At 43.9% G+C, this 25,396-nt stretch overlaps 1 protein-coding gene across 2 annotated transcripts in view; it reads left to right on the forward strand.

Moving 5' to 3' along the window:
• The window catches only part of UPF1 (UPF1 RNA helicase and ATPase), a 143,018-nt gene that overhangs the window by 28,695 nt on the left and 88,927 nt on the right, over positions 1-25,396 (forward strand). Inside the window, exons 2-8 of one of the 2 annotated variants that reach the window (XM_069740264.1) lie at positions 13,931-14,073; positions 16,186-16,275; positions 17,042-17,209; positions 19,005-19,185; positions 19,444-19,605; positions 21,116-21,200; positions 24,310-24,408. In XM_069740264.1, the coding sequence (XP_069596365.1) occupies positions 13,931-14,073; positions 16,186-16,275; positions 17,042-17,209; positions 19,005-19,185; positions 19,444-19,605; positions 21,116-21,200; positions 24,310-24,408 (928 nt within the window). The remainder of the gene's footprint in view (positions 1-13,930; positions 14,074-16,185; positions 16,276-17,041; positions 17,210-19,004; positions 19,186-19,443; positions 19,606-21,115; positions 21,201-24,309; positions 24,409-25,396) is intronic. The other variant, XM_069740272.1, reaches the window with a different exon arrangement.

A 25,396-nucleotide genomic window follows, 5' to 3' on the forward strand; every position in this document is an offset into this window, starting at 1 on the left:
GTGGCCGGGATATTCAGGGATTAATTGGTACCTGTCATACAGTAGATATGACTATTGTTCTCCCTGAGACCGAATATATAAAACACTGCTGCATAGGGAATGAAAGTATTTGCTGTAGTGGTGACATCCTGTAGCATTTACTCACTACCTATTATGCTGGGCTACCCAGGACCCATAGAAGCGCTGATGATTGTATTCCACATGGGACTCTCCTGCCTTGGATGTTTTTCAGCTACTTCAATAAAGTGTTTTTTTCTGGGACAGCGAGTGTCACCTTTTTCCTTCTTTTTGCATACCCAGCGAATTGCGCTACAGTTTGGCAGCCAAAGACAACTGTATGGTGCTGCTTCGTTGCAGCATATTGCGAGTGAGTGGGGTCTTGTTTCAACCTGCAAACTACAGCGTCTTACTCTGGGGTCTCAAACTCGGCTGGTTAAATAGGCTACACATAGAATACAATCTATAATATAACGGTGGGAGCGTCACTCTGTCCGAAGCCTTTATAGACTGCGCAAGCGCCAGCGCCGTCTGGACCCCACAGACAGTGACGCAGCCGGGGACCCGCACAACAACTTCCTTATCCTCCCCCAATATACCGGCCATGGGGGGCTCCTCACACCCCTGTATCCCTCCCAATATACCGGTCATGGGGGCTCCGTGCTCTGCAGCTCCGTGCTCTGCAGCTCCAGGACCTTCGATGATGTCACCACCATGTGACTAGTGTGGGCAGATTCAGCCCTCCGCTGTGCTGGCTTCAAAGGTTCTGTATCTTATATAGCCACACTCAGGCTGTAAGTATAGCCTCCCGCAGGCACGCTCTGCACAGCCGCCCTCAGGCAGCACAGGCAGGCACACTCTGCACAGCCGCCCTCAGGCAGCACAGGCAGGCACGCTCCGCACAGCTGCCCTCAGGCAGCACAGGCAGGCACGCTCCGCACAGGCGCCCTCAGGCAGCACAGGCAGGCACGCTCCGCACAGGCGCCCTCAGGCAGCACAGGCAGGCACGCTCCGCACAGCCGCCCTCATGCAGCACAGGCAGGCACGCTCCGCACAGCCGCCCACAGGCAGGCACGCTCCGCACATTCGCCCTCAGGCAACACAGGCAGGCACGCTCCGCACAGCCGCCCTCAGGCAGCACAGGCAGGCACGCGCCGCACTCAGGCAGCACATTCAGGCACGCTCCGCACAGCCGCCCTCAGGCAGCACAGGCAGGCATGCACCGCACAGCCGCCCTCAGGCAGCACAGGCAGGCACGCTCCGCACAGCCGCCCTCAGGCAGCACAGGCAGGCACGCTCCGCACATCCGCCCTCAGGCAGCACAGGCAGGCACGCTCCGCACAGCTGCCCTCAGGCAGCACAGGCAGGCACGCTCCGCACAGCGGCCCTCAGGCAGCACAGGCAGGCACGCTCCGCACAGCGGCCCTCAGGCAGCACAGGCAGGCACGCTCCGCACAGCCGCACTTAAGCAGCACAGGCAGGCACGCTCCGCACAGCCGCCCTCAGGCAGCACAGGCAGGCACGCTCCGCACAGCCGCACTCAAGCAGCACAGGCAGGCACGCCCCGCACAGGTGCACTCAGGCAGCACAGGCACACTCTGGCAGGATGGGAGCAGCTCATACCAGGATGGAGACCATATACCAATATAAATGCTCGCCACCCCAGGTGTAGAACGGGTTTAATAGCTAGTTTAATATGACGGGCCTCGTTCTTTGCTGGTTTTCATTGATGCCATTATTTTTCTATATGACTTTTTAGTCATCTTTTCTTTTTTTGTCATGCTTTTTATTCTTTTTAATATTGTTTATCATATCGGTTACGGTACAGGGTTTCTTTAACTTAAATTTTTGCATAAAACTGCATTTTTAGTGGCCAAATATTACTCCTTTATTTTTTTTCATTCTTTATTTCACATTGTTCTGAAATGTTTTCCTTTTTGACCCTTAATCTGCTCCATACATTAATGTAGTTTTACAATTCGCCCCATATAGTAATTCTGGCCCCTATCCTGTAAAAATGGTCCCCCTGCACTGTAATAATGTCCTCTGTTCTACAGGAATGCCCCATCCTTGTCCTCTTCTTGTAGCAGTGCTCCCTCTGCGAACTGCGTCCACTTCCTTTCTCCATAGCCGAGGGCTTAGCAATGACATTGTGTCCATGTTGGGACGTTGATGGCCTCTGGCTGGTATTGTGGTGCAGAGAGCTGGTCTTTGCACCACAATACATTGCAATTGAATTGCACAATCAGTTGAAAAGAGTTGATGTCGGTGACCCAGATTCGCGTGACGCAGTTGTCTCGGGGGTCCTTAGGCCACACAACAGAGCTTCAGGGGCTGCATGTGGCCCTCGGGTCACATGTTTGAGAACCCTGGTCTAACTCAATCTGACTTAGAGGTTATGGTTACCATTTAGGATCAGTAATCGCTGCAGGTTGGACGCTTCACACCCCCAGCATCTGGCTGCGACAGCATAGTGCATGGGATTTCCAGAAAACCCATGCCCAGAGATGGACATGCGGCATGTCTCTCCAGACCGCAGCATGCCAATGTCACTTGCAGTGACGCTAGTCTCCGCCAGAGAAATTTCACCAATAGATTGCATTGGACGCTATGAATCCGCACGATTCAGTCAACACATGCTGATTTATCTTCATTCTATAGACGGCAGTGAACAATCACTGTATTCTAAGCGCTGATGGGTTCCGCAGCATGTTCATTATTTCTGCGGATTCCGCCTCCATAGGATTGCATTGAAACGCTCACTTTACGCATGTGGCTATGCCCACTATGCGTAAAGTGAGCGCTTAATGTGCGGATGGTGCCCAGGATCTGGAGGAGAGGAGACTATTCTCCAGGCCCTGGGATCCATATTCATGTAAAAAAAATAATTAAAATAAAAAATAGGGATATACTTCCCTTCTGATGGCCCCCAGAGTCATCCCGCCTCTCAGCGGTGCACGCGGCGGCTTCCGTTCCCAGGGATGCATTGCGTGAATCGCCTGAGATGACGTTACGGTGACGCGACCGTGACGTCACAAAGGTCCTTCACACAAAGCATCCCTGGGAACGGAACATACCGGGAGCGCCGCTGAGGAGATCGGGGCCGCCGGAAGATGAGAATAACCATATTTATTTTTTAATTATTTTTAACATTCTATCTTTTACTATTGATGCTGCATAGGACGGATGCTATGTCGCGTTTGGAGAGCCCATGATGTGCCTAAACAGTGGAAACCCCCCCACAAGTAACACCATTTTGGAAACTAGACCCCCAAGGAACTTATCTAGATGTGCAGTGAGCACTTTGAACCCCCAAGTGCTTCACAGAAGTTTATAACGCAGAGCTGTGAAAATAAAAAAATCTTTCTTTCCTCAAAAATGATTTTTTAGCCCGCAATTTTTTATTTTCACAAGGGTAAGTTCACACAGGACGTTTTTGCTGCATTTTTTTCTGCTTTTTTCTGCTAATTTTCAGCTGCTTTTTACAGTACCAGCAAAGCCTATGAGATTTCATAAATCTCATGCGCACACCTTTTTTTTTTTTTTTTTTTGTATGATCAGTATTTTGCGCTTTGCGTTTTTTTGGACATAGAGCATGTCACAGCATGTCACTTCTTTCAGCGTTTTTGCTGCGTTTTTTCACCCATTGACTTGAATGGATGTTGACAGGACAGAGGAGAAAGCTTTGTCAGGGGTAGCCAGTGAATGCAGAACAGATGACCGGCCAGCATCTCGGGCCTCCAGAGGCCATATTCACACCAAATCTTAATACCCAGGCAACTGTTCAAATGGAGGGAGAAAAATATTCTTAACATCCAGTTCATGTATTGTACGAACCAGGACTACGAAGAGGAGGAGGAGAGTTTGTGAAAACCTCAGTTACAGGAAGCAGAAAGGGGACTCTGCAATACCGCACTGTCATCCCATGTAGTGACACAGAAATAAAGACAGTGACGTCCATGAAGTGGTAGAAGGCGGCACAAGATCGGCAATGGATGACAGAACTGGTGATGTGACCTGTGAATATGATCGGCGCTGGTGGCGGCTACTGGACTCTCCAAAGGTTGTGAAAATGAAGAAGTAGAAGTGACTTTTCTGCAGCTTCTGGTCCAGCGCCGTCCTTTGTGTATCCAAGAAAACCAGACATTGTAAGGGTATGTTCACACGTTCCTGATTTCCATCCTTTTTTTTTTTCAGGACTGTTTTAAAAAACTGCAGCTCTTGGCAGAAAACGCAGGTCCTTTTTTTTAATCCTTTTTTTTATCCTTTTTTTGATCCTTTTTTTGATCCTTTTTTTTATGCAGTTTTCTATGCAGTTAAAATGGCTGAAAATACCCTACCCCTAACCCTACCCCTAACCCTACCCCTAACCCTACCCCTAACCCTATTCTAACCTTAGTGGAAAAAAAAAAAAAATTCTTAATTTTTTTTTATTGTCCCTACCTATGGGGGTGACAAGGGGGGGGGAGGGGGTGTCATTTACTATTTTTTTTATTTTGATCACTGGGATAGGTTATATCTCAGTGATCAAAATGCACTTTGGAACGAATCTGCCGGCCGGCAGATTCGGCGGGCGCACTGCGCATGCGCCCGCCATTTTGCAAGATGGCGGCGCCCAGGGAGAAGACGGCCGGACGGACACCGGGACGCCGGGTAAGTATAAGGGGGGGAGATTAGGGCACGGGGGGGGCATCGGAGCACTGGGGTGGGGCATCGGAGCATGGGGCGGTGGGATTGGAGCACGGGGGGGCGGGATCGGAGCACGGGGGGGCAGCCACACTCCGCCCACGCACTTCCGCCCGCTTACCCGCACTTCCTGCTGCAGCGGTTCGGCACCACAAACCGCAGTAAAACCCGCAGATATTTTTTTCATCTGCGGGTTTTACTGTGGGTTTGACCTCACAATGGAGATCAATGGGTGCAGAACCGCTGCGGCTCCGAAAAAAGAAGTGACATGGTACTTCTTTTTTCCCGCAGCTATTCAGCGCGGTTTTTTTTTTTGATTTTCCGCATTGTGGGCACAGCAGTTCCTGTTTTCCATAGGGTACAATGTAATGTACCCTGCATGGAAAACAGCTGCGGACCCGCAGCGGGAAAATCGCGGCAATTCCGCATGAAAAAAAGGATGGTGTGAACATGGCCTAAAAGTTACAAAAATCAGATATAACTCATGTGGAGCCGAGCACCATGACCGGCCGCACATACTCTGACACAAAAGGAAACGGCCACTGCTAGTAAGCCCTTATGGACAAGATGACATTTCACCCTCTAGAAGGGACACATTGATGATAGGCCAGTGTAAAAACCTACTATTGTTTGATTAGTTCATATTTTATAGAACGAGGATTTAACTACTGTACTATTCTTCTTAAACACTTCAGAAATGACATGTTTAGTGATATAATAGAAAAAACATTGTTCCATGTATAAATAGGTGGTAAAAATATTGGTTCTTTTAATCTGGTTTTTAGCATATAATTAGGATCAGACTGTATTTGGAAAATCACACTTGAGGACATGATCACCTTTTTTCTTTTGGCTTGCTCAGCATTTTCAACCTGAATGCATTGAACAAGTTGTGTTATGATTAAGATGTATTTATTCTGGCACTTCGGTATTTGTTTTTTGTTTCTTTATTGTTGCATATAAATGTTGAATTCAATAAGTTGTGATTTGAAAAGAAAAAAAGGAAGAAATTCGCACAAACATAAAATCAGATGATGCAAGGCTTAAAAAAAAAAAAAAAAAAAAAATTTGACAGGTCCCAAGTTGAATCCCTGTACAAATATAAACAAGAACACAAGTAACACACATGCATGTTTTCACAATTTTAAAACATACTTTTTTTTCACAATTACGCATCAAAATTTTGAAAGCCGCTACAGTTCTGAGAAAAATGATGCCTCTCCCACCTCTTTATCTTAATTCTAGCCAGAGATATGATAAAAAATGTAAAGCCATACCAGGCCAAAATCCGCGCTTTTTTGAAGCTTTAGAAATCTGTAAAAAATTAACTGATGAAGAAAAAAATTCTAAACTTTAAATTTGTAATTAACTAAAGTTGTACTTCATAAAAACAAAAAAATAAAAAAAATCTAAAGACATGAGTTAAAAAAAAAAATCGTATTTGGATCACTTGATGTGGAATGACACAAATGCAGACTTTGATGGAATGGTCTGTGGGCTTCATGTTGCATTTGCAGAGCCCTTGATGTGCCTAAACAGTAGATTCCCCTCCCCCCCCCCCCCCCCCACACAAGTGTCCCCATTTTGGAAACTAACAAGGAGCTTATCTAGATATGTGGTGAGCACTTTGAACGCCCAAGTGCTTCACAGAAGTTTAGAACGCAGAATCGTGAAAATAAAAAATTTATTTTTTTCCACAAAAATGATTTTTTTTAGCCCACTCTTTTTCCCCCAAGGGTAACAGGAGAAATTGAACCCCAAAAAGCTGTCCAATTTGTCCTGAGTATGCTGATGCCCCATATGTGGGGGTAAACCACTGTTTGGGCGCACAGCAGAGCTCAGAAGGGAAGGAGCACTATTTGACTTTTTGAACACAAAATTGGCTTGAATCAGTGGTGGCGCCATGTCACGTTTGAAGACCCCCGATGTACCTAAACAGTGGAAACCCCCAATTCTAACTCCATCCCTAACTCCAACAAACCTTAATCCCAACCCTAACCATAGCCCTAATCACAACTCTAAAACCAACACACCCCTAAGCCTAACCACAAACCTAATCCTGATCCCAACTCTAATCCTAACTTTAGCCCCAACCCTAACTGTAGGCCAACTCTCTTTAGCACAACTCTAGAAAATGGAAATAAATACATTTTCTTTATTTTATTATTTTTCCATAACTAAGGGGGTGGGTTATTTACTATTATTTAAAAAAACAATTTTTTCTCTTTTTGATCACTGTGATAGACCCTATCACAGTGACCAAAATTAACCAATAGGAAAAATCTTCCTATTTTTGCCGGGTGCCTATCGGAAGAAGATGCCAGCGGCCGTGGGGAAAAGCAGGAGGACCCAGGGAAGCCGGGAGACACTAGTAAGTATCGAGGGGCGTTCGGGGGATCCTATTTCTCTGACCTCTGATGTGCGATCGCATCGGAGGACTGAGAAATTACCGTAAATGGCAAATCGTGCTTTTTTTTGCGGTCGCTCTAATACATAATAACTTTATATAGCGCCGACATATTCCGCAGTGCTTTACATTATAGAGGGGACTTGTATAGACAATAGACATTACAGCATAACAATAGTCACAGTCCAAAATAAGATAAGATACCAGGAGGCGTGAGGGCCCTGCTCGCAAGCTTACAAACTATGAGGAAAGGGGGAGACACGAGAGGTGGATGGTAACAATTGCTTTAGTTATTCGGACCAGCCATAGTGTAAGGGTACCGTCACACTATACGATTTACCTACGATCACGACCAGCGATATGACCTGGCCGTGATCGTAGGTAAATCGTAGTGTGGTCGCTGGGGAGCTGTCACACAGACAGCTCTCCAGCGACCAACGATGCCGAGGTCCCTGGGTAACCAGGGTAAACATCGGGTAACTAAGCGCAGGACCGCGCTTAGTTACCCGATGTTTACCCTGGTTACAAGCGTTAAATTAAAAAAAAAAAAAACAGCACATACTTACATTCTGGTGTCCGTCAGGTCCCTTGCAGTCTGCTTCCCGCACTCAGTGACTGCCGGCCGTAAAGTGAAAGCACAGCCGCTGTGCTCTGCTTTCACTTTACGGCCGGCAGTCACAGTGCGGGAAGCAGACGGCAAGGGACTTGACGGACACCAGAATGTAAGTATGTGCTGTTTGTTTTTTTTTAGTTTAACGCTTGTAACCAGGGTAAACATCGGGTAACTAAGCGCGGTCCTGCGCTTAGTTACCCGATGTTTACCCTGGTTACAAGCGAACGCATCGCTGGATCGCATCGCTAGATCGGTGTCACACACACCGATCTAGCGATGACAGCGGGAGATCCAGCGATGAAAGAAAGTTCTAAACGATCTGCTACGACGTACGATTCTCAGCAGGATCCCTGATCGCTGCTGCGTGTCAGACACAGCGATATCGTAGCGATATCGCTGGAACGTCACGAATCGTACCGTCGTAGCGATCGAAATGTTATAGTGTGACGGACCCTAAGGCTCAGGTGTTCATGTAAAGCTGCATGAACCAGTTATCAGCCTAAATATGTAACAGTACAGACACAGAGGGCTATTAACTGCATGAAGTGCATGAGAACAAGATGTGAGGAACCTGATTATGGTTTAAGTCTTTTGAGTGGGCCACACAGGGATAGTTAGGTTAGTTGTTGAGGTGGTACGCCAGTCTGAACAAATGCGTTTTTAGGGCACGCTTAAAACTGTGGGTATTAATTGTATTAACATGGGTAGTGCATTCCAAAGAACTGGCGCAGCACGTGAAAAGTTGTACGGTTAATAACTATGATCGCAACCCGGGGGTTGGTAAAAACTAACCCGAATCATGTTCTCTGGGGTCTCTAATAGCAGCCGTGATCTCGGAGAAAGTTTGACTCTGGGGGGTGCTATATACTTTTTCCACAGCACCGTTAATTAACGGCGCTGTAGTTTAACCCCCAAAGCGCTTTTTCAGTTTTTGTTTTTCGCTCCCCTCCTTCCCAGAGCCATAATTTAATTTTTCCATCAATATGGCCATGTGAGGGCTTGTTTTTTTGCGGGACGAGTTGTATTTTTGAACATCACCTTTGGTTTTACCATTTCGTGTACTAGAAAACAGGAAAAAAATTCCAAGGTCTGTGAAATTGCAAAAAAAAAGTGCAATCCCACACTTGGTTTTTGTTTGGCTTTTTTGCTAGGTTCACTAAATGCTAAAACTGACCTGCCATTGTGATTCTCTAGGTCATTACGAGTTCATAGACACCAAACATGTCTAGGTTCTTTTTTTTATCTAAGTGGTGGAAAAAAAATTCCAAACTTTGCTTAAAAAAAAAAAAAAAAAAAAAATTCTGAAGTTTTCCAATACCCGTAGCGTCTCCATTTTTCGTGAACTGGGGTCGGGTGAGGGTTTATTTTTTGCGTGCCGAGCTGAAGTTTTTAGTATCATTTTGGTGCAGATACAAGCTTTTGATCGACCACTATTGCATTTTAATGCAATGTCACGGCAACCAAAAAAAAATATTCAGGAGTTTTGATCTTTCCTTTTCGCTACGCAGTTTAGCGATCAGGTTAATCCCCCCTTTTTTTGGGGGGGGGGGGGGTCGGGCAATTCTGAACGCAGTGATACCAAATATGTGTAGGTTTGTTATTTGTGTTTTATTGTGATTGCGGTGAAAGGGGGATGATTTGAACTTTTATATATATATTTTTTTTTCATATTTTTAAAAACCTTTTTTTTTTTTTTTTTTTAATACTACTTCTGGTTGTCATGCCGATGCAACGATGACTCCTGATCATGTGACGGGGTTACCGGTGCACGCATTTCCGGCCGAATGGCGGGAAGCGCTTATTAAATGCTGCTGTCACTTTGACGGCAGCATTTAACTAGTTAATAGGAGCAGGTGGATTGCGATTCCACCTGCGCCTATTTCTGGCACATGTCAGCTACTTTGAACAGCTGACATGTCCCAGCTTTGATGCGGGCTCACCGCCGGAGCCCGCATCAAAGCGGGGAATACTGCCATCGGACGTACTATTCTGTCCAATGGCAGTAAGGGGTTAAGTACCCTTAACGATCGCCGCTAAAAGGCGTATTGGCGGTCGTTAAGGGGTTAAGTTATCCGATTTGGAAAACAAATCTAGTACCAAAGCTAATAACTAACTTGTCTGGTGGCCACATTTCAGATGTGTCTTATATTTCATTTTTTTCATATTTCATTAGATAAAGGAAACTTGTCATGTAAAATAACACTGTTAACCTACAGATATGCAGATACTTGTGATCACCGATATCTGTAACTGCGCAGGTGTAGCCGGTTCCCTTTAATAAACTATTGATATTCAAAAAGGGCATATCTGCATCATAGTCATGGTCCAATTTATTAAGACAGACGTGCATGCCAGCCTTAATAAGGGGACTACCGGAGTATGTTGTGCCTAATTCATTTAGGGGGCATGCTTCTAAACGGATGAGGTGCATCTTACCACTTGTTTACCTCTGCCAGAAATGCGCACCAGTCAGTGACTGAAGTACTGTACATCTGTGGCGCAATTTATTCGTTTGGATGAGTTTGCATCTCCAGTCCTGCCTATGCTTTGCATTCTTTGACTAAACTACCCTGGATTGGCATAAACACGGCAAAATAAAGAAGTGCACAGTTTCAGGTTGCATAAGCATTTTGTAACATTACAACAGAAGCCTATCAAAGTCTTTGATGAATCGGGCCCATTGTGTTTTCACTCAGTGGCCCTAATTCATCCGTTTTTGGCAGAATTCTGGCATAAAGGTGTTTTAAAATGTGGCTCAGTTTTGTACAATTCCTAATTGCACAAAAATGCAGTGACATTTCATGTTTTCCAATCATCTCCACCAAGTTTTTGAAAAATAGACCAAGCTTTGTGGGGTGAGGGTGCGTCCGAGTGTGACCTAAACTTGGGTACCTTTTCTTACACTGGCGTGCCACAGCTGAGAAATATACCACATTCCTTAAGCGGGACATTCACTCACATTAGTTTGGTTGCATCTTACTCCAGGGGTTCTGTTCATCGATTCTAGACTATAGAACATAACATCTTCTCTAGGTGAATAACTGTTCTTTTCATGGTTCTTTTTTCCCCAACTTTGTAGAATGTATCACATTGTAGCTGAAATCATAGATAGATCATAAATCATAGATAGAATGTATCACATTGTAGCTGGCTCATAGCTTTCCTGGCACAGTCAACACACACATGCACCGACTGTTTTGTCTCGGCAGCTGCCTGTCATGGCTGCCGCAACCAATCAATCAGCGACGGGCACAGTCCAATTAGTCCCTCCCCTACTGCCCTGCAGTCAGTGCCCGGCGCCCGCTCCATAATCCCCTGCAGTCACGTCTCACACAGGGTTAATGGCAGCGGTAACGGGCCGCGGGTACCGCACTCCGTTACCGCTGCTATTAACCCTGTGTGTCCCCAACTATTTACTATTGATGCTGCCTATTCAGCATCAATAGTAAAAATGTCATGTTAAAAATGATTAAAAAAAAAAAAACCTGCTATACTCGCCATCCGTTGCCTTTCCCGCTCCTCGCGACGCTCCCGGGACCGCTCCATTGCAAGCAGCAGCTTCCGGTCCCCGGTCCGGTGCGACAAGGACCTGCCGTGACGTCACGGTCATGTGACTGCAACGTCATCACAGGTCCTGCTCATACCAGCCCTGGGACCGGAAGCTGCCGCTTGCAATGGAGCGGTCCCGGGAGCCTCGCGAGGAGCGGGAAAGGCAGCGGAGGGTGAGTATAGCAGGACTTCAATGGGCCTTCGGAAGGTGAGTATATGTTTATTTTTTTTTTTTAAGTCTCTATACTACGTGGCTCTGTGCAATATACTACGTGGCTCTGTGCAATATACTACGTGGCTCTGTGCAATATACTACGTGGCTCTGTGCAATATACTACGTGGCTCTGTGCAATATACTACGTGGCTCTGTGCAATATACTACGTGGCTCTGTGCAATATACTACGTGGCTCTGTGCAATATACTACGTGGCTCTGTGCAATATACTACGTGGACATGCATATTCTAGAATACTCGATGCGTTAGAATCGGGCCACCATCTAGTAGCACAATATTTGTACATTCAAAGTGTCACGGCCGAAGTCTTAGTGACTTGCTGCCTCCTAAAAAAACAAAAAACAAAACCGTTTTCTTTGTATTTTTTTCAATGTATTTTTCTATACCAGCCAGATGTTTCTTAAAATATTTTTGGTGTAAGAAAACCCTGCTATACTCATGCAAACCTGTTCCAGCACCAGCTCTCCTCCATAGCTGGGTGTGTTTTGTGTTTTGTTTTTTTTTTAACAAGTTTTAGTGGTGGTTAACTCTACCAGTGGGTTGGCTGGTGAAGAAACCTCTCTTGTTAAAGTGTTTCGGTATTTCTCCAGTTGATACGAATTGATTCACACATTCCATTCTATCAGTTTTAACATTTGATCTGAAACCGCTGCATCAGAGAGTGAGTTCCGCCTGTTACCTGGTGGTGGTTTCGGCTCTTCATTCGATTAGCTGGCCAATGAAAAGGGCTGCAGATGCCCCCCAGGTAAATCTGATACATTTGGCACAAATAACCTTCTAGCAACATTAAGTTTAGAAATTCCCGTCATGACGATTTGCCATCACGATTTCTTCTTTTTTTTTTCCCAGCAACTGATGCATCTCTTGTCTAAAATCAATCGCACAAATTTATGGTTCACTTTTGGCATCAGTATCTCTGATGCTAAAGAGGAGAAACGTGGCTTGCCAGTTACATGGTAACGAGGGCAAAGTTAATAGTTGCTTAAACTGTGATATCTATTCTTCACAATGCACATATAATAAATTAAAAAAAAAAAGTCCCAGAAAACCTTTTTCTATGGGTTTGTTCTTTAGATTAGGGTGTTTTTAAAACCAGGAGGTGCATAATACGGTAATTAAAAATAGATCTGTTTTCACAGTGACACAAGCTGAGCACAAAATATTGACCTCTGAAATTACATGTGATGCAAATGGTGCACTCATTTCTAGGAAGCACCTGAGAGTTGTAAATGCTTACTAGACCCCTTTATGAATTGCATGGAGGGGCATAGTTTCTATTAACGGCAAATAGCTCAAGGTGCCCAATTCAGTGAAATTTTCACTCCAAATGGCAGTCTCTCTCTTCAGATCTGCTGTTTGCCCCAACCACATATAGGGCATTTTCGGACTTTGGAAAAATTGTGTTACACGCTGAAGGGCTGCCTGTGCTACATATTACTACCTGTGAAACGTTTGGGACTAAACATTTCATTGGGAAGAATGTCATTTTCCATTTTTGCAATAAGTTAAAAATATTATGCACCAATTAATATCAAATAACTATAAGGAAACTCGGTGCTGTGGGTTGGCCACCGCGACCGCACCCCTTCCTCTGATACTCTGCTCACTGTCCATATACATAGAGCTGTGGTGTGGGTGGGACACAACTGCTGCACTCCATAAACTAAGTGATATATTGTTGGAATTGGGCTCACTTACCCTATATTATGCTGCTATCAGATTAAATGGCATAAAATCCTGCTGACCAATTCCCTTTAATGAACAAAAATCGCATCTGTTTGCGGAAATGCTGCAGAATTTTTTCCTTTTTCATTATAAAATTGTTAGGCAGACTTTTTCCTGCAGGGCGTGGATGGAAATGAATAATCTCCTCCACAGTGCGGGGTTTGTAAAGCCGATGTGACTGTACCGTTATAGTGGGCTAACTACGCCATTCTCACTAACTGCGCTCTAGCATGCTCTGTGTGACTAGGGTTTGCAGTATGTGGCTTCTGCAGATGGCTAGCAGGTGTCTGTGTAACGTCCAGGTGAGAAATATCTAAGGCAATGTGTCCCTGATTAGGAAATGGCAGTGTTTTGGGTGCTTTGCATTTCCGCTGCTTTTTAATTGCACAGATAAATGCGCATGATTCACAGAACACATGCGGATTTGCCGCATCTAATGACTGGCTATGGGTGAGTCTCCGCTGTAGATAATTGACATGCTGCGGCGGCTCTTTAACCTGCACCGTGGGTGAGTCTACACAGCGGTAAATAGAGGCACAGTGGGCAGGGGATTGCTATAAATCCCATCCTCTGTACTTGTACTGTACAACACAGCTTTTTGGGGAAAAGCGCTGCTATTCTGAATTATGGGTGCGTTCCAAAAGGATTCGGCAATGAATTGCACATGCATAGTTATAGGATGACTTTTTAGTTGTTAATGTGTGCACATTTCTTGTAGGTTAATGGCCCAGATGGTATACTACAGAATGGCACAGTGGATGATGGGGTGGGAAAAACAAGTCAGTTGCTGGGTGAGCTGAACTTTGAGGAAGATGAAGAAGACACCTATTACACCAAGGATCTTCCGGTGCATGCCTGCAGGTAGGTGTACTGAGTTCTCTGAGGTCTCTGCCGTTAACATTAAGGCCATGTTCACACCATCCTTTTTTTCATGCGGAATCGCCGCGATTTTCCCGCTGCGGGTCCGCAGCTGTTTTCCATGCAGGGTACATTACAATGTACCCTATGGAAAACAGGAACTGCTGTGCCCACATTGCGGAAAATCGCGAAAAAAGCCACGCTGAATAGCCGCGGTAAAAAAGAAGTACCATGTCACTTCTTTTTGCGGAACTGCAGCGGTTCTGCACCCATAGACCTCCATTGTGAGGTCAAACCCGCAGTAAAACCCGCAGATGAAAAAAATATCTGCGGGTTTTCTGCGGTTTGTGGTGCAGAACCGCTGCAGTGTGGCTGCCCCCCCGTGCCCCAATCCCACCCCCCATGCTCCGACGCCCCCCCCCCGTGCCCTCATCTCCCCCCCTTATACTTACCCGGCCTCCCGGTGTCCGTCCGGCCGTCTTCTCCCTGGGCGCCGCCATCTTGCAAAATGGCGGGCGCATGCGCAGTGCGCCCGCCGAATCTGCCGGCCGGCAGATTCGTTACAAAGTGCATTTTGATCACTGAGATATAACCTATCCCAGTGATCAAAATAAAAAAAATAGTAAATGACCCCCCCTCCCCCCCCCCCCCCCATGGGTAGGGACAATAAAAAAAATTAAGAATTTTTTTTTTTTTTTTCACTAAGGTTAGAATAGGGGTAGGGTTAGGGTATTTTCAGCCATTTTAACCCTAAAAAACTTCCTAGAAAACACAGACTCTCTGCATAGAAAACTGCATCAAAAAACGCACCAAAAAAGCACCAAAAACGCACCAAAAAAAGGACCTGCGTTTTCTGCCAAGAGCTGCGGTTTTTAGTCCTGAAAAAAAAGAGGGAAATCAGGAACGTGTGAACATAGCCTAACTATTCCTTTACAGTTTCATGGATCCAGTTAGATTCCATGTATTTTATTTAGGCTTTTTATTATTTTTCTTAACGGATAAACCCAAATCAGTTACCACATTTTATGTATGTTCCATGCACATTCTTCTAGGACATCCAGGAAAGCCTCAAAGTAAAAGGAGACCAAAATCTAAAAATCCTTCTCAAATACATTGGAAAATGAGAGAAAGTAGGAAAGTACATTTCATGAAAAAACAAACAAACAGCTGTGGACCTTTTGTAAAGGAGTAACTAGAGTGAGCTGTCCTGTCTCTGGGTCCGTGCACACGTTGCAGTTTCATAATGCCAGCAAAGTGAACAAAAACCTAAAGTCTTGGGCGGACATTGCTTATTTGTGACTTGCAAATGTAAATCTGCCGCATGTCAATTCTTTCAGCGTGTTTGCTGCATTTTTCACCATACTAGTGAGTGGGGTAAAAATTGGCAACAAAAATGCACCTATTTTATGCAACGTTTTTCCTTCCAAGAGATGCAGAAATTTCTGCTGCAAATACTTAAAGGGGTTGTCCACTATCCACAACCTTTTCTTTAACTAAATGTTTGGGCCCTAATAAAATAAAACCTGCTTCTACTCCCATTCCATGCTGGAGCCGGTCCCACGGTGTCTGCACTTGCTCGCCCTGGGGCTCTCGTTTTGTGATACATGACCCCGGCGCCCAATTATGTATCGTGGTCTCCGCCTACTTACGGATTGAACATGAGGAGGAGGTGAAATCCGCTGCAGCCTGGACGTCCTCTTCATGTTCAATCTGTGCGTAGGTGGGGACAGTGACTCCAATGCTGATTAGGCGCTGGGGTCACCTTCCCCACCTATCTATGGATTGGACACTAAGAGGTAGTCCGGGCTGCAGCACGCGAGCCCCAACACCACTATAATGGCACCTTCATGGGAGACTGCTGTCTGGGCCAAACATTTAGTTCAAGAAGGGGTAGTAGTAGTGGACCATCCCTTTAACGTGTGCACATAGCCTCATTGGTTAGAATTGGGGCCTACAAAGGGGAGAACACACACCTTTTTCTGAAACATTACCGTATATGGCAGGTACCATTTAGGTTCAGTCAGGAAAACTTCTCATGATAGATTACCTTTAATGTTAATGCAACTCTAAAGCAAATGAAAGTTTTCAATCTAGTACATTTCTTTTCTTATCCAGCTATTGTGGCATTCATGATCCTGCTTGTGTGGTCTACTGCAACACAAGCAAAAAATGGTTCTGCAATGGACGTGGGAACACCTCTGGCAGGTAGGTGACTAATATCATTGGTCTATCTGGTTTTCATTGCATTGTCCTTGGAAATCACAGAAACATTGACTTTTCTTATTTTAGTATTAAAGGGGTACTCTGAAGAGATAAAAATGTTTGTACTGGCCCTGCACTAAAGATGAGTGATGAGCTTTTCAACGCAGTTATATCATCTTTATAACCCTTGTAATTCCACTCCTCCTGTCTGGGTCAGTACATCCTACTCCAAGTGCTGCCCCTCGCTGTAAGGAACCGTCAGTCTGAGAAGTGTCTGCAGAGATACAGTTATTACACACACTGACTGCAGACTTATCAATTTAGACCGGACAAACCCTTTAATAGCTGCTGTGTAAACGAAAAACTGATTGCATGTGGACTACACACAGATGACAAATGTAACACATATCGTCTCACACATATTGTGGAAAACAAATGATGCCTGAAGGAATCTGAAGTCTCTGTTAGAAAGAATCTGTCACCAGGTGTTTGCTACCCTCATCTGAGAGCAGCATGAATATAAGGCTCAGATCCTGATTGCAGCAATGTATCACTTACTGGGCTGCTTGCTGCAGTCTTGATCAAATCCATATTTCTTCTGCTGCAGATATAGCGGTTATCTGAATGTTGAGCTCTGCATTAGCCTCACCCAAGCCCACCACTGTACCGTGTACATAGACCACTGCTAATCAGTGGGGGGGCAGGGTTAGATAGCCCGACTACCTGGCTGCAAACCTATTTAATACAATATTGTGATTTTACTTTCCAGCCACATTGTGAATCATCTGGTAAGAGCGAAGTGTAAAGAGGTGACTCTGCATAAGGATGGCCCACTTGGCGAGACAGTGCTGGAATGCTACAACTGCGGCTGCCGTAATGTATTTCTCCTGGGATTCATTCCGGCTAAGGCAGATTCTGTTGTTGTGCTCCTCTGCAGGTCAGTATAGTTCTTTCGAAGGCTTCTGTTGGTTGGCGACTGACCAATCTTGTGTGATTTGCGGATTTGTGACCCTTTTAGGCCCCGTGCACACTCCATATGCGGTCAAGATTGTACATGAGGATTTGTAAGCCAAAACCAGGAGTGGGACAATCAGAGGAAAGTATAATAGAAACATATGCACCACTTCTGCATTTATCACCCACTCCTGGTTTTGGCTTACAAATACTGATGTAAAATACTGACCAAATACTGAACATGACTTTAGAGTTGCAATTTGATTGGGTAAAAAAGCAGTGTAAAGGTACCGTCACACTGGCCAACTTAACGATATCGCTAGTGATCCATGACGTTGCAGCTTCCTGGATAGCGATATCGTTGTGTTTGACACGCAGCAGCGATCTGGATCCTGCTGTGACTTCATTGGTCGGAGCAGAAAGTCCAGAACTTTATTTCGTCGCTGGATCTCCCGCAGACATCGCTGAATCGGCGTGTGTGACGCCGATTCAGCGATATCTTCACTGGTAACCAGGGTAAACATCGGGTTACTAAGCGCAGGGCCGCGCTTAGTAACCCGATATTTACCCTGGTTACCAGTGTAAATGTAAAAAAAAAAAAAAAACACTACATACTTACATTCCGGTGTCTGTCGCGTCCCCCGGCGTTCTGCTTCCCTGCACTGTCAGCGCCGGCCAGCCGTAAAGCAGATTACAGCGGTGACGTCACCGCTGTGCTTTGCGGCCAGCCGGCGCTCACAGTCAGTGCAGGAAAGCAGAACGCCGGGGGACGCGACAGACACCGGAATGTAAGTATGTAGTGTTTTTTTTTTTTTTTTTACGTTTACGCTGGTAACCAGGGTAAACATCGGGTCACTAAGCGCGGCCCTGCGCTTAGTAACCCGATGTTTACCCTGGTTACCAGGGGACTTCGCATAGTTGGTCGCTGGAGAGCTGTCTGTGTGACAGCTCTCCAGCGACCACACAGCGACGCTGTAGCGATTGGGATCGTTCTCTAGATCGCTGCAGCGTCGCTAAATGTGACGGTACCTTTAGCACCGTTACTGCAGCCTGTGACCAAATACTCCGCAGGTTGGACAGTCATGTTGTCTGCTGCAGTGCCCCCATATCGTTAGCTAACAGCCATCTGATGAGGTGTAACACAAACTTAGGATCACATGGCCAGAGTCGCTGTGTAAGCCCAGTCCTAACTCGCATATTCCTCCTTTTATTCTTTACTTCACAAGCTTGTGAGGAAGCAACTTTCAGTTTTGTCGTACATAAATCTACCTCCTTTTTAAGAGTTTGATGGGGTTTGTGTTTAGTATTAATGACCACACACTCTTCAGAGGTGAAAATGAACCAGATTCTGCTCTTACTTTATTCCTGCTGCTCCCAACTATTCATTATTTTTATTTCTATATAACTCCAGTTCATGAGGGCATGCATTTTTATTTCATCTGAACATGTGTGTCTTATAATTCTGGATCCCCCACCATGATTGTTAGAAAATATCAGCAAAGTGTTCCTTTTTTTTTTTTTAAACTAAAAGCGAGCATATTGTAGGTTCGGACTGATTACCGGAATTAAGATGGTTGGCTTTGCTTTTCCCAGGTCCATTGTGGCTTTGTTTGGCTGTGTCTGGTATTCAGATTGGTTTTACTTTTTTTTTTTTTTTTTTTTTTTTCTTCCACCAAGCAAGTTAAAAGTATGAATAAAAATCACTCCATTATGGAAAAGTTAAGATGTTACTACATACACTCCCCACTTGCATATTACTATTAATTTTATTTTCGTAGGCAACCATGTGCAAGTCAGAGCAGTTTAAAGGACATTAACTGGGACAGTTCCCAGTGGCAGCCCCTTATTCAGGACCGTTGCTTCCTCTCGTGGTTGGTGAAGATCCCCTCTGAACAAGAGCAGCTGAGAGCTCGCCAAATTACTGCTCAGCAAATAAACAAACTGGAAGAGTTGTGGAAGGTAATGTTGTTGGACCTGCTGGATCCGTGACCTAGTGTCTTCTAAAATGTATTCATGGGTATTCTTCTAACACACGGAGCTCTTGGGCCAGAAAACTTTGGAACACTAGGGTTCAGATTATTGGAAAGAATTGGTCCTCTTTACTCTCAATGTAATTCACCTTACATAGAAGTTGGTTGTCCTCATACAGCTCTCCTGGAATATTTGGGTAAGGATCCCGGGGATTCAATGTATTAAAAATGATTTGTCTACTTTTAGGAAAACCCTTCAGCTACATTGGAGGATCTGGAGAAGCCTGGTGTTGATGAAGAACCACAGCATGTTTTACTTCGGTATGAAGATGCTTACCAGTACCAAAATATATTTGGCCCTCTTGTTAAACTGGAAGCTGACTATGACAAAAAGCTGAAGGAATCTCAGGTGGGTAGCTTCTCTGCACAGCCTTCAGCTGCGATTTAATGTACTAGTCACTTGTGGAGATGAGTTTATTTTCTAGGTTAAGTTACAGCCCTATCTTCTCTGGCGAGTTTTCATTATTACTCTTTTGTAATTTCCCCTCCTTCTTTTAATAGCCATAATGTCATGTGAAATTGTCATTCTCATTCAGAAAAAAACAAAAAACATTCTCTTTTGCTATACAATGTCCTGAAAGAATATGTAAATATTCCCAGTGGGATGAAATGGTGACAGTCAATTCGGCCATTGTTTTATTGGGGATTTCTTTCTACAGCGTTCATTGTATGGTAATATTGACTTGGAAACATGATTCTCCACATTGGTACCATTGTGGCAATACCACTAAATAGGTGATAAACCTACCTTGTTTTGTCACCTTGAGAATGTAAAAATGTATATACGCCAGTGTTAATATTATCAAACAAAATGTTAACTGATCATAGGCCATGTACACGTATTCAGTATTTGGTCAGTATTTTGCATCAGTAGTTGTAAAAAAAAAAAAAAAAAAAGGATTAATCAGTGGAAGAGTAAAATTGAAACACGTGGACCAACTCTGTATTTATCACCCACTCCTGATTTTGTCTTACGAATAGTGACCAAATACTGCCGTGTGATCATCGCCATAGAGCGGGAATAGCACTGCCATCTTTATTTTGAGGGTTTCCTTTCCCCAATAGGGTTTGATTGGTGGATTAGAATATCAGTATTCCTTTTAATTGTTGACCGCAATCATGTGGTTCCTAAAAGCACATCTTAGTATAACAAGTGGAGGGGCATGGCCAACAACCTCCGCACAAAGCCACTATAATTTCAAGTCTGACATTTAGCTGGAGTAGATTTGTGAGTCGCACAAGGGAGATGTGCCAAATTCACTAGCGATATCAGGAAATTAATTATGACGTGCCCGTCTTGGTAAATCTAGTACATATATAGCTTAGGGTGCACTGCTGAATGCCAAGAAGTCTTGGTACGTCTGTCTCCATTGTTCCCTGTGCAACCACAAAGTCCAGGTTGACAGTTGAGCATTATACCGATATTCCTATCCATCCAACGTATGGTGGCAGGAAAAAGATACCTCTGAAAGAACCAGTTAAATTGCTGAGGTGGGACTGTATGAGCAAACCCAGCACTGTGGAGTTGGTCTGTATAAAACTCAGACTTTTATAAAATATCTAATAAATTGGGTTCAGTAGTACAATGCTAGATGTGCTGTAAATGTTTTCATAATAATTTGGGAAAGTTATGAGATGTCCTTTAAATGTCTGTTCCTGATCCAAGGATCTCTTTTAGTTGCAATGAATCTGTGCAGGGCTGGGGAGTTGGACATTGGGGTTACCGACTCCACAGCCCTGATATCTGTGTATTTATCGTTTCTGATAGATATGTATAGGAGGAGTTTATTAATCCCTTATAGAACTGCATATGGTTAATAATATTGCAATTTGGAAAATGTGACTTTACATTTTTCTAGACACAGGATAATATAACAGTGCGATGGGATCTTGGCCTCAACAAGAAGAGGATTGCTTATTTCACTTTGCCAAAAACGGATTCCGGTAATGTAAACTTCTTATTGATGTTTTTACTAAAACGCAGCTAACCTAGTTGTTTGACTGTTAGGCCAATGTATTTCCTATTTGGGTTGTACTTCTGCAGCATGCGGTGCATTACCTGCTCATTGGCTAGTGAATTCCACGAGGTCTATACCTCTCTAAACACATTGCCCTTAGCCATCCATCAGGTTGCTTTCATGGATCTGCTTTTGGGGAAGTGGAGTGCACACCAGTGAGTATAGCTATTGCTTTGCTAGGGAATGAGCAAATGGTAATCTTGCTTACTCTTCAGTGCTTAACCTCTTCACCCCAAAGCCTGTTCGCACCTTCCTGACCGGGCCAATTTTTACCATTCTGACCACTGTCCCTTTGAGGTCATAACTCTAGAATTCTTCAACAGATCCCAGTGATTCTGACATTGTTTTCTCGTGACATATTGTACTTCACGATAGTGATAAAATTACTTTGATATGACTTGCATTTATTTGTGAAAAACAGAAATTTGACGAAAATCATTAATTTTGCAATTTTCAAAATGTTAATTTTTATACCCTTAAGTCAGTCACATCACGCAAAATAGTTAATAAAAAACATTTCCCACATGTCTATTTTACATCAGCACAGTGTTTTAAACAAGTGTTTTGTTTTTTTAGCAAGTTAAAAGTTGAACAGCAAAACTATTTTTTTTTATGGACCACCTCATATTTCAAGTGACTTTGAAGGGCTTATATGACAGAAAATACCCAAAAATGACACCATTCTAAAAACTGCACCCCTCAAGGTACTGAAAACCACATTCAAGAAGTTTATTAACCCTTCTAGTACTTCACAGAAACTAATGGAATGTGGAAGGAAAAAATAAACCTTTATTTTTCTTTCACAAATTTTCCTTTAGACCTATTTTTTTTTTTGTTTACTTTTCAAGGGTACCAGGAGAAAATGGACCATACAGGTTATATTATACTCACCCAGGGGCGGTCCCGCTGCGGTCCGGCCCGATGGGCGTCGCGATCCGGGTCCAGCTCCTCCTATCTTCATTCGATGATGTCCTTCACGCTGCGGCTCCGGCGCAGGCGTACTTTCTCCTGTTGATGGCAGAGCAAAGTACTGCAGTGCGCAGGCGCTGGGCCTCTGACATTTCCTGGTGCCTGCGCACTGCAGTACTTTGCTCTGCCCTCAACAGGGAGATAAAGTACGCCTGTGCCGGAGGTGCGACGTGAAGAAAAGAAGGGGACGTCATGGAATGAAGATGGGAGGTGCTGGACTCAAATTGCGACACCCATTGGACCTGACCAGCAGCGAGAACGCCCCTGGGTGAGTATAATCTAACCTTTATTTCTCATCTTTCAGGTTACATCGGGGGCTTGAAGACACAAAAGCGCACAGAGAGGTCAAAAAATACTCTGTTGTAAAAAAAGTCACAGTAAATAAGCAAGTGTTAGTCAAAAAATGAAAAAATACAGGGTATTTAGTTAATACGTTTTTTTTTTGCAAAAAAAGTATGTTAAGCTTCTCCACCAATCGCCAAGGTATACCCTTAATAGAGCAGTCCTATCTAATGTATATAATCCCTATCTGATGTATTTAAAAACCTGATCATCGGTATAGTACCTGTGTGAACAGGGTTCAGAGAGAAAATATCCATGCAGAACTTGCAGGATGGAACAGCTACAATGCAAATGACCCACAGAGGAGTGGTGGACTCCCCAGTCTTGTAGAAACAAGAGAACAATTATAAAACCAAAAACACATGGGCTACTTGCAAAGTGAACAAGTCTGTAGAAATTACAGAAGAATGCTGTAGATAAGCCCCTGATACCTGTGGGCTTAGGTCAGATACGATTTTTGGGGTGACAGGTTCCCTTTAAGCCTAATAACTTCCAAAAATAAAATTGTTTCAATAATTGTGTTGATGTAAAGTAGACATGTAGGAAATGTTAATAACTATTTTGTGTGACATCTCTGTGATTTAAGGGCGTAAGAATTCAAAGTTTAAAAATAAACTTTTCCAAATTTTAGCAAAATTAGTTTTTTTCCCCCACAAATGAACACAAGTCATATTGAAGAAATGTTACCACTATCATGAAGTACAATATGTCACGAGAAACATTCTCAGAATCACTGGGATCCATGGAAGCGTTCCAGAGTTACCTCATAAAGTGACAGTGGTCAGAATTGTAAAAATTGGCTCGGTGCAAATCACCTTGGGGGTAAAGGGGTTAAACACTGACATGTGAATGAGGCCTATCCGTATAAAAAAAGTGTATTGCAGAGAGGGCAAGTTGTTCATATTGATAAACACACATTAGGCATCAGATGTCCCCGTCCTTTACTCTGTTGCCCTTCTGTTACATTAGACTTACAATGGAGAAATGTTCAGGCATCGGAAGGGTCTTCAGGAATGAGGGGTAACTGATAAGTCATGAATAAATTGTATCGTGCGCCCAGTGAGATTAATAAAATAATGCGTCAACACCAAAATGGCTGAAATAATTTGACCTTCTGGGTCAGTTTTTCTCATGAAATAACACATCTGGAGCATTTGTTCTTAGAAACACAGTACTGTTCCTCTTTTATTTTTCCTGTAAATGTGATACATTAACAACTATTTCCTCAATCAGTGGGGTCTGTTCTTGTAACCCCTGACTGTGCTGAATGACCGGCGTCAGGAGGTGTAGGGACATGCCATATTGGCAAGGAATATAGTAGCACCCATGGCTAACCTGTCTATTTAATTACAGACCAGCGTCCTGATCACTAAGGAAGCATGTCAGATAGCTGTCAATCACACAGCACATAAGCCCAGAGCTGAGATATCAATAAATAGTCCCCATGATACTGCACCTTCCTTATGGCCGGTTCCCATTCAGGCTGGTCTCCAGCTTAGAAATACTAGTAAAGCAGCATAGCTTTATAGGCTTCTCCTGTATAAAGCTGTTGCAGCAGACCAATATTCACAGCCTAAAAGTCTTTAGTCTGCCGTAATGTACATATAGAGCAGTCGTTAGTGTTCCTTCCCCTTTATCTGAAAGTAGCTGCAGGACTAGTGTTCATCCGTAATCCTAATAACATGTACTTGAATTTAATTTCTGTTTTGTTTTTTATCTTCCAGATATGCGTTTAATGCAAGGAGATGAAATTTGTTTGAGATATAAAGGTGACCTTGCACCTTTATGGAAAGGAATTGGACATGTGATCAAGGTGCCGGACAGTATCCTTTCAGAGCGTTAATAACTGATTTTTAAACCTGCTAACATCCTAAAACAAAACTCTAAAAAGAGACCTACTAAAAAATAAAAAGCGAGTTTAATAGTTTGGTCCCTAGGTGGTCCCTAGGTGGCATTTGATTAACGCCTAATCTTGAGCTGAAAAACTGCCAAGTCTCATGCCAACACTTCCTGTTCTGATTTGTGTGTTACTTTGAAGATCCTGCAATAATCAAATATGGCGTACAGTATGAATATGGCTATAACAAATTGTAGCTTTCTGACTATAGGACACACCTTACTAGAAGATGCACATCACGTTTAGACAGTGCAAAATGTTTCCTGCAAATTAAAATTCCCCTAAGGCTATGTGCCCACGTTGCGGATTAGCCTTAGGATTTCTGGTGCGGATTCTGCATATCTCGGCAGAAAATGCAGGTGCGGATTTGTTGCGGTTTTTTTGTGCGGTTTTGCTGTGGATTTTCAGCATTTTTAATCCCTGCGGATTTCTATATTGGAATTGGTACAAAAACGCTGCAGATCCGCAAAAAAGAAGTGACTTGCTACTTTTAATCCGCAGCGTTTCCAAACGGAAATTTACGCACCATCTGCACAGCGTTTTTTTTTTTCCTCATTGATTTACATTGTGGTGTAAATCAATTTCGGATCTGCGGCGTTTCTGCACCGCAAAAAACGCTGCGGATCTACAGAGAATCCGCAACGTGTGCACATACCTTAACAGTGAAAGGTGGAGGGGTCAATATCACTCATTTTAATGCACTAGTGAAGAATTGCTAGGAAATAGATCTATTGTCAGTGTTTCTATGCTGCGCCTGCATGATACAGACATACCTTTGCAGAACATGCATTATGTACACTTTCTGCAGCACACACACATACATGGCAGTTGAGCGGTGTGTTAATGATTGAGTACACACACTCAGCTCTGCTACATCATTAAAACACACACCGCTTAACTGGAACATGCTCAGT

The sequence above is a fragment of the Ranitomeya imitator genome, chromosome 1 (assembly GCF_032444005.1).
Source record: "Ranitomeya imitator isolate aRanImi1 chromosome 1, aRanImi1.pri, whole genome shotgun sequence".
Lineage (NCBI taxonomy): Eukaryota > Metazoa > Chordata > Amphibia > Anura > Dendrobatidae > Ranitomeya > Ranitomeya imitator.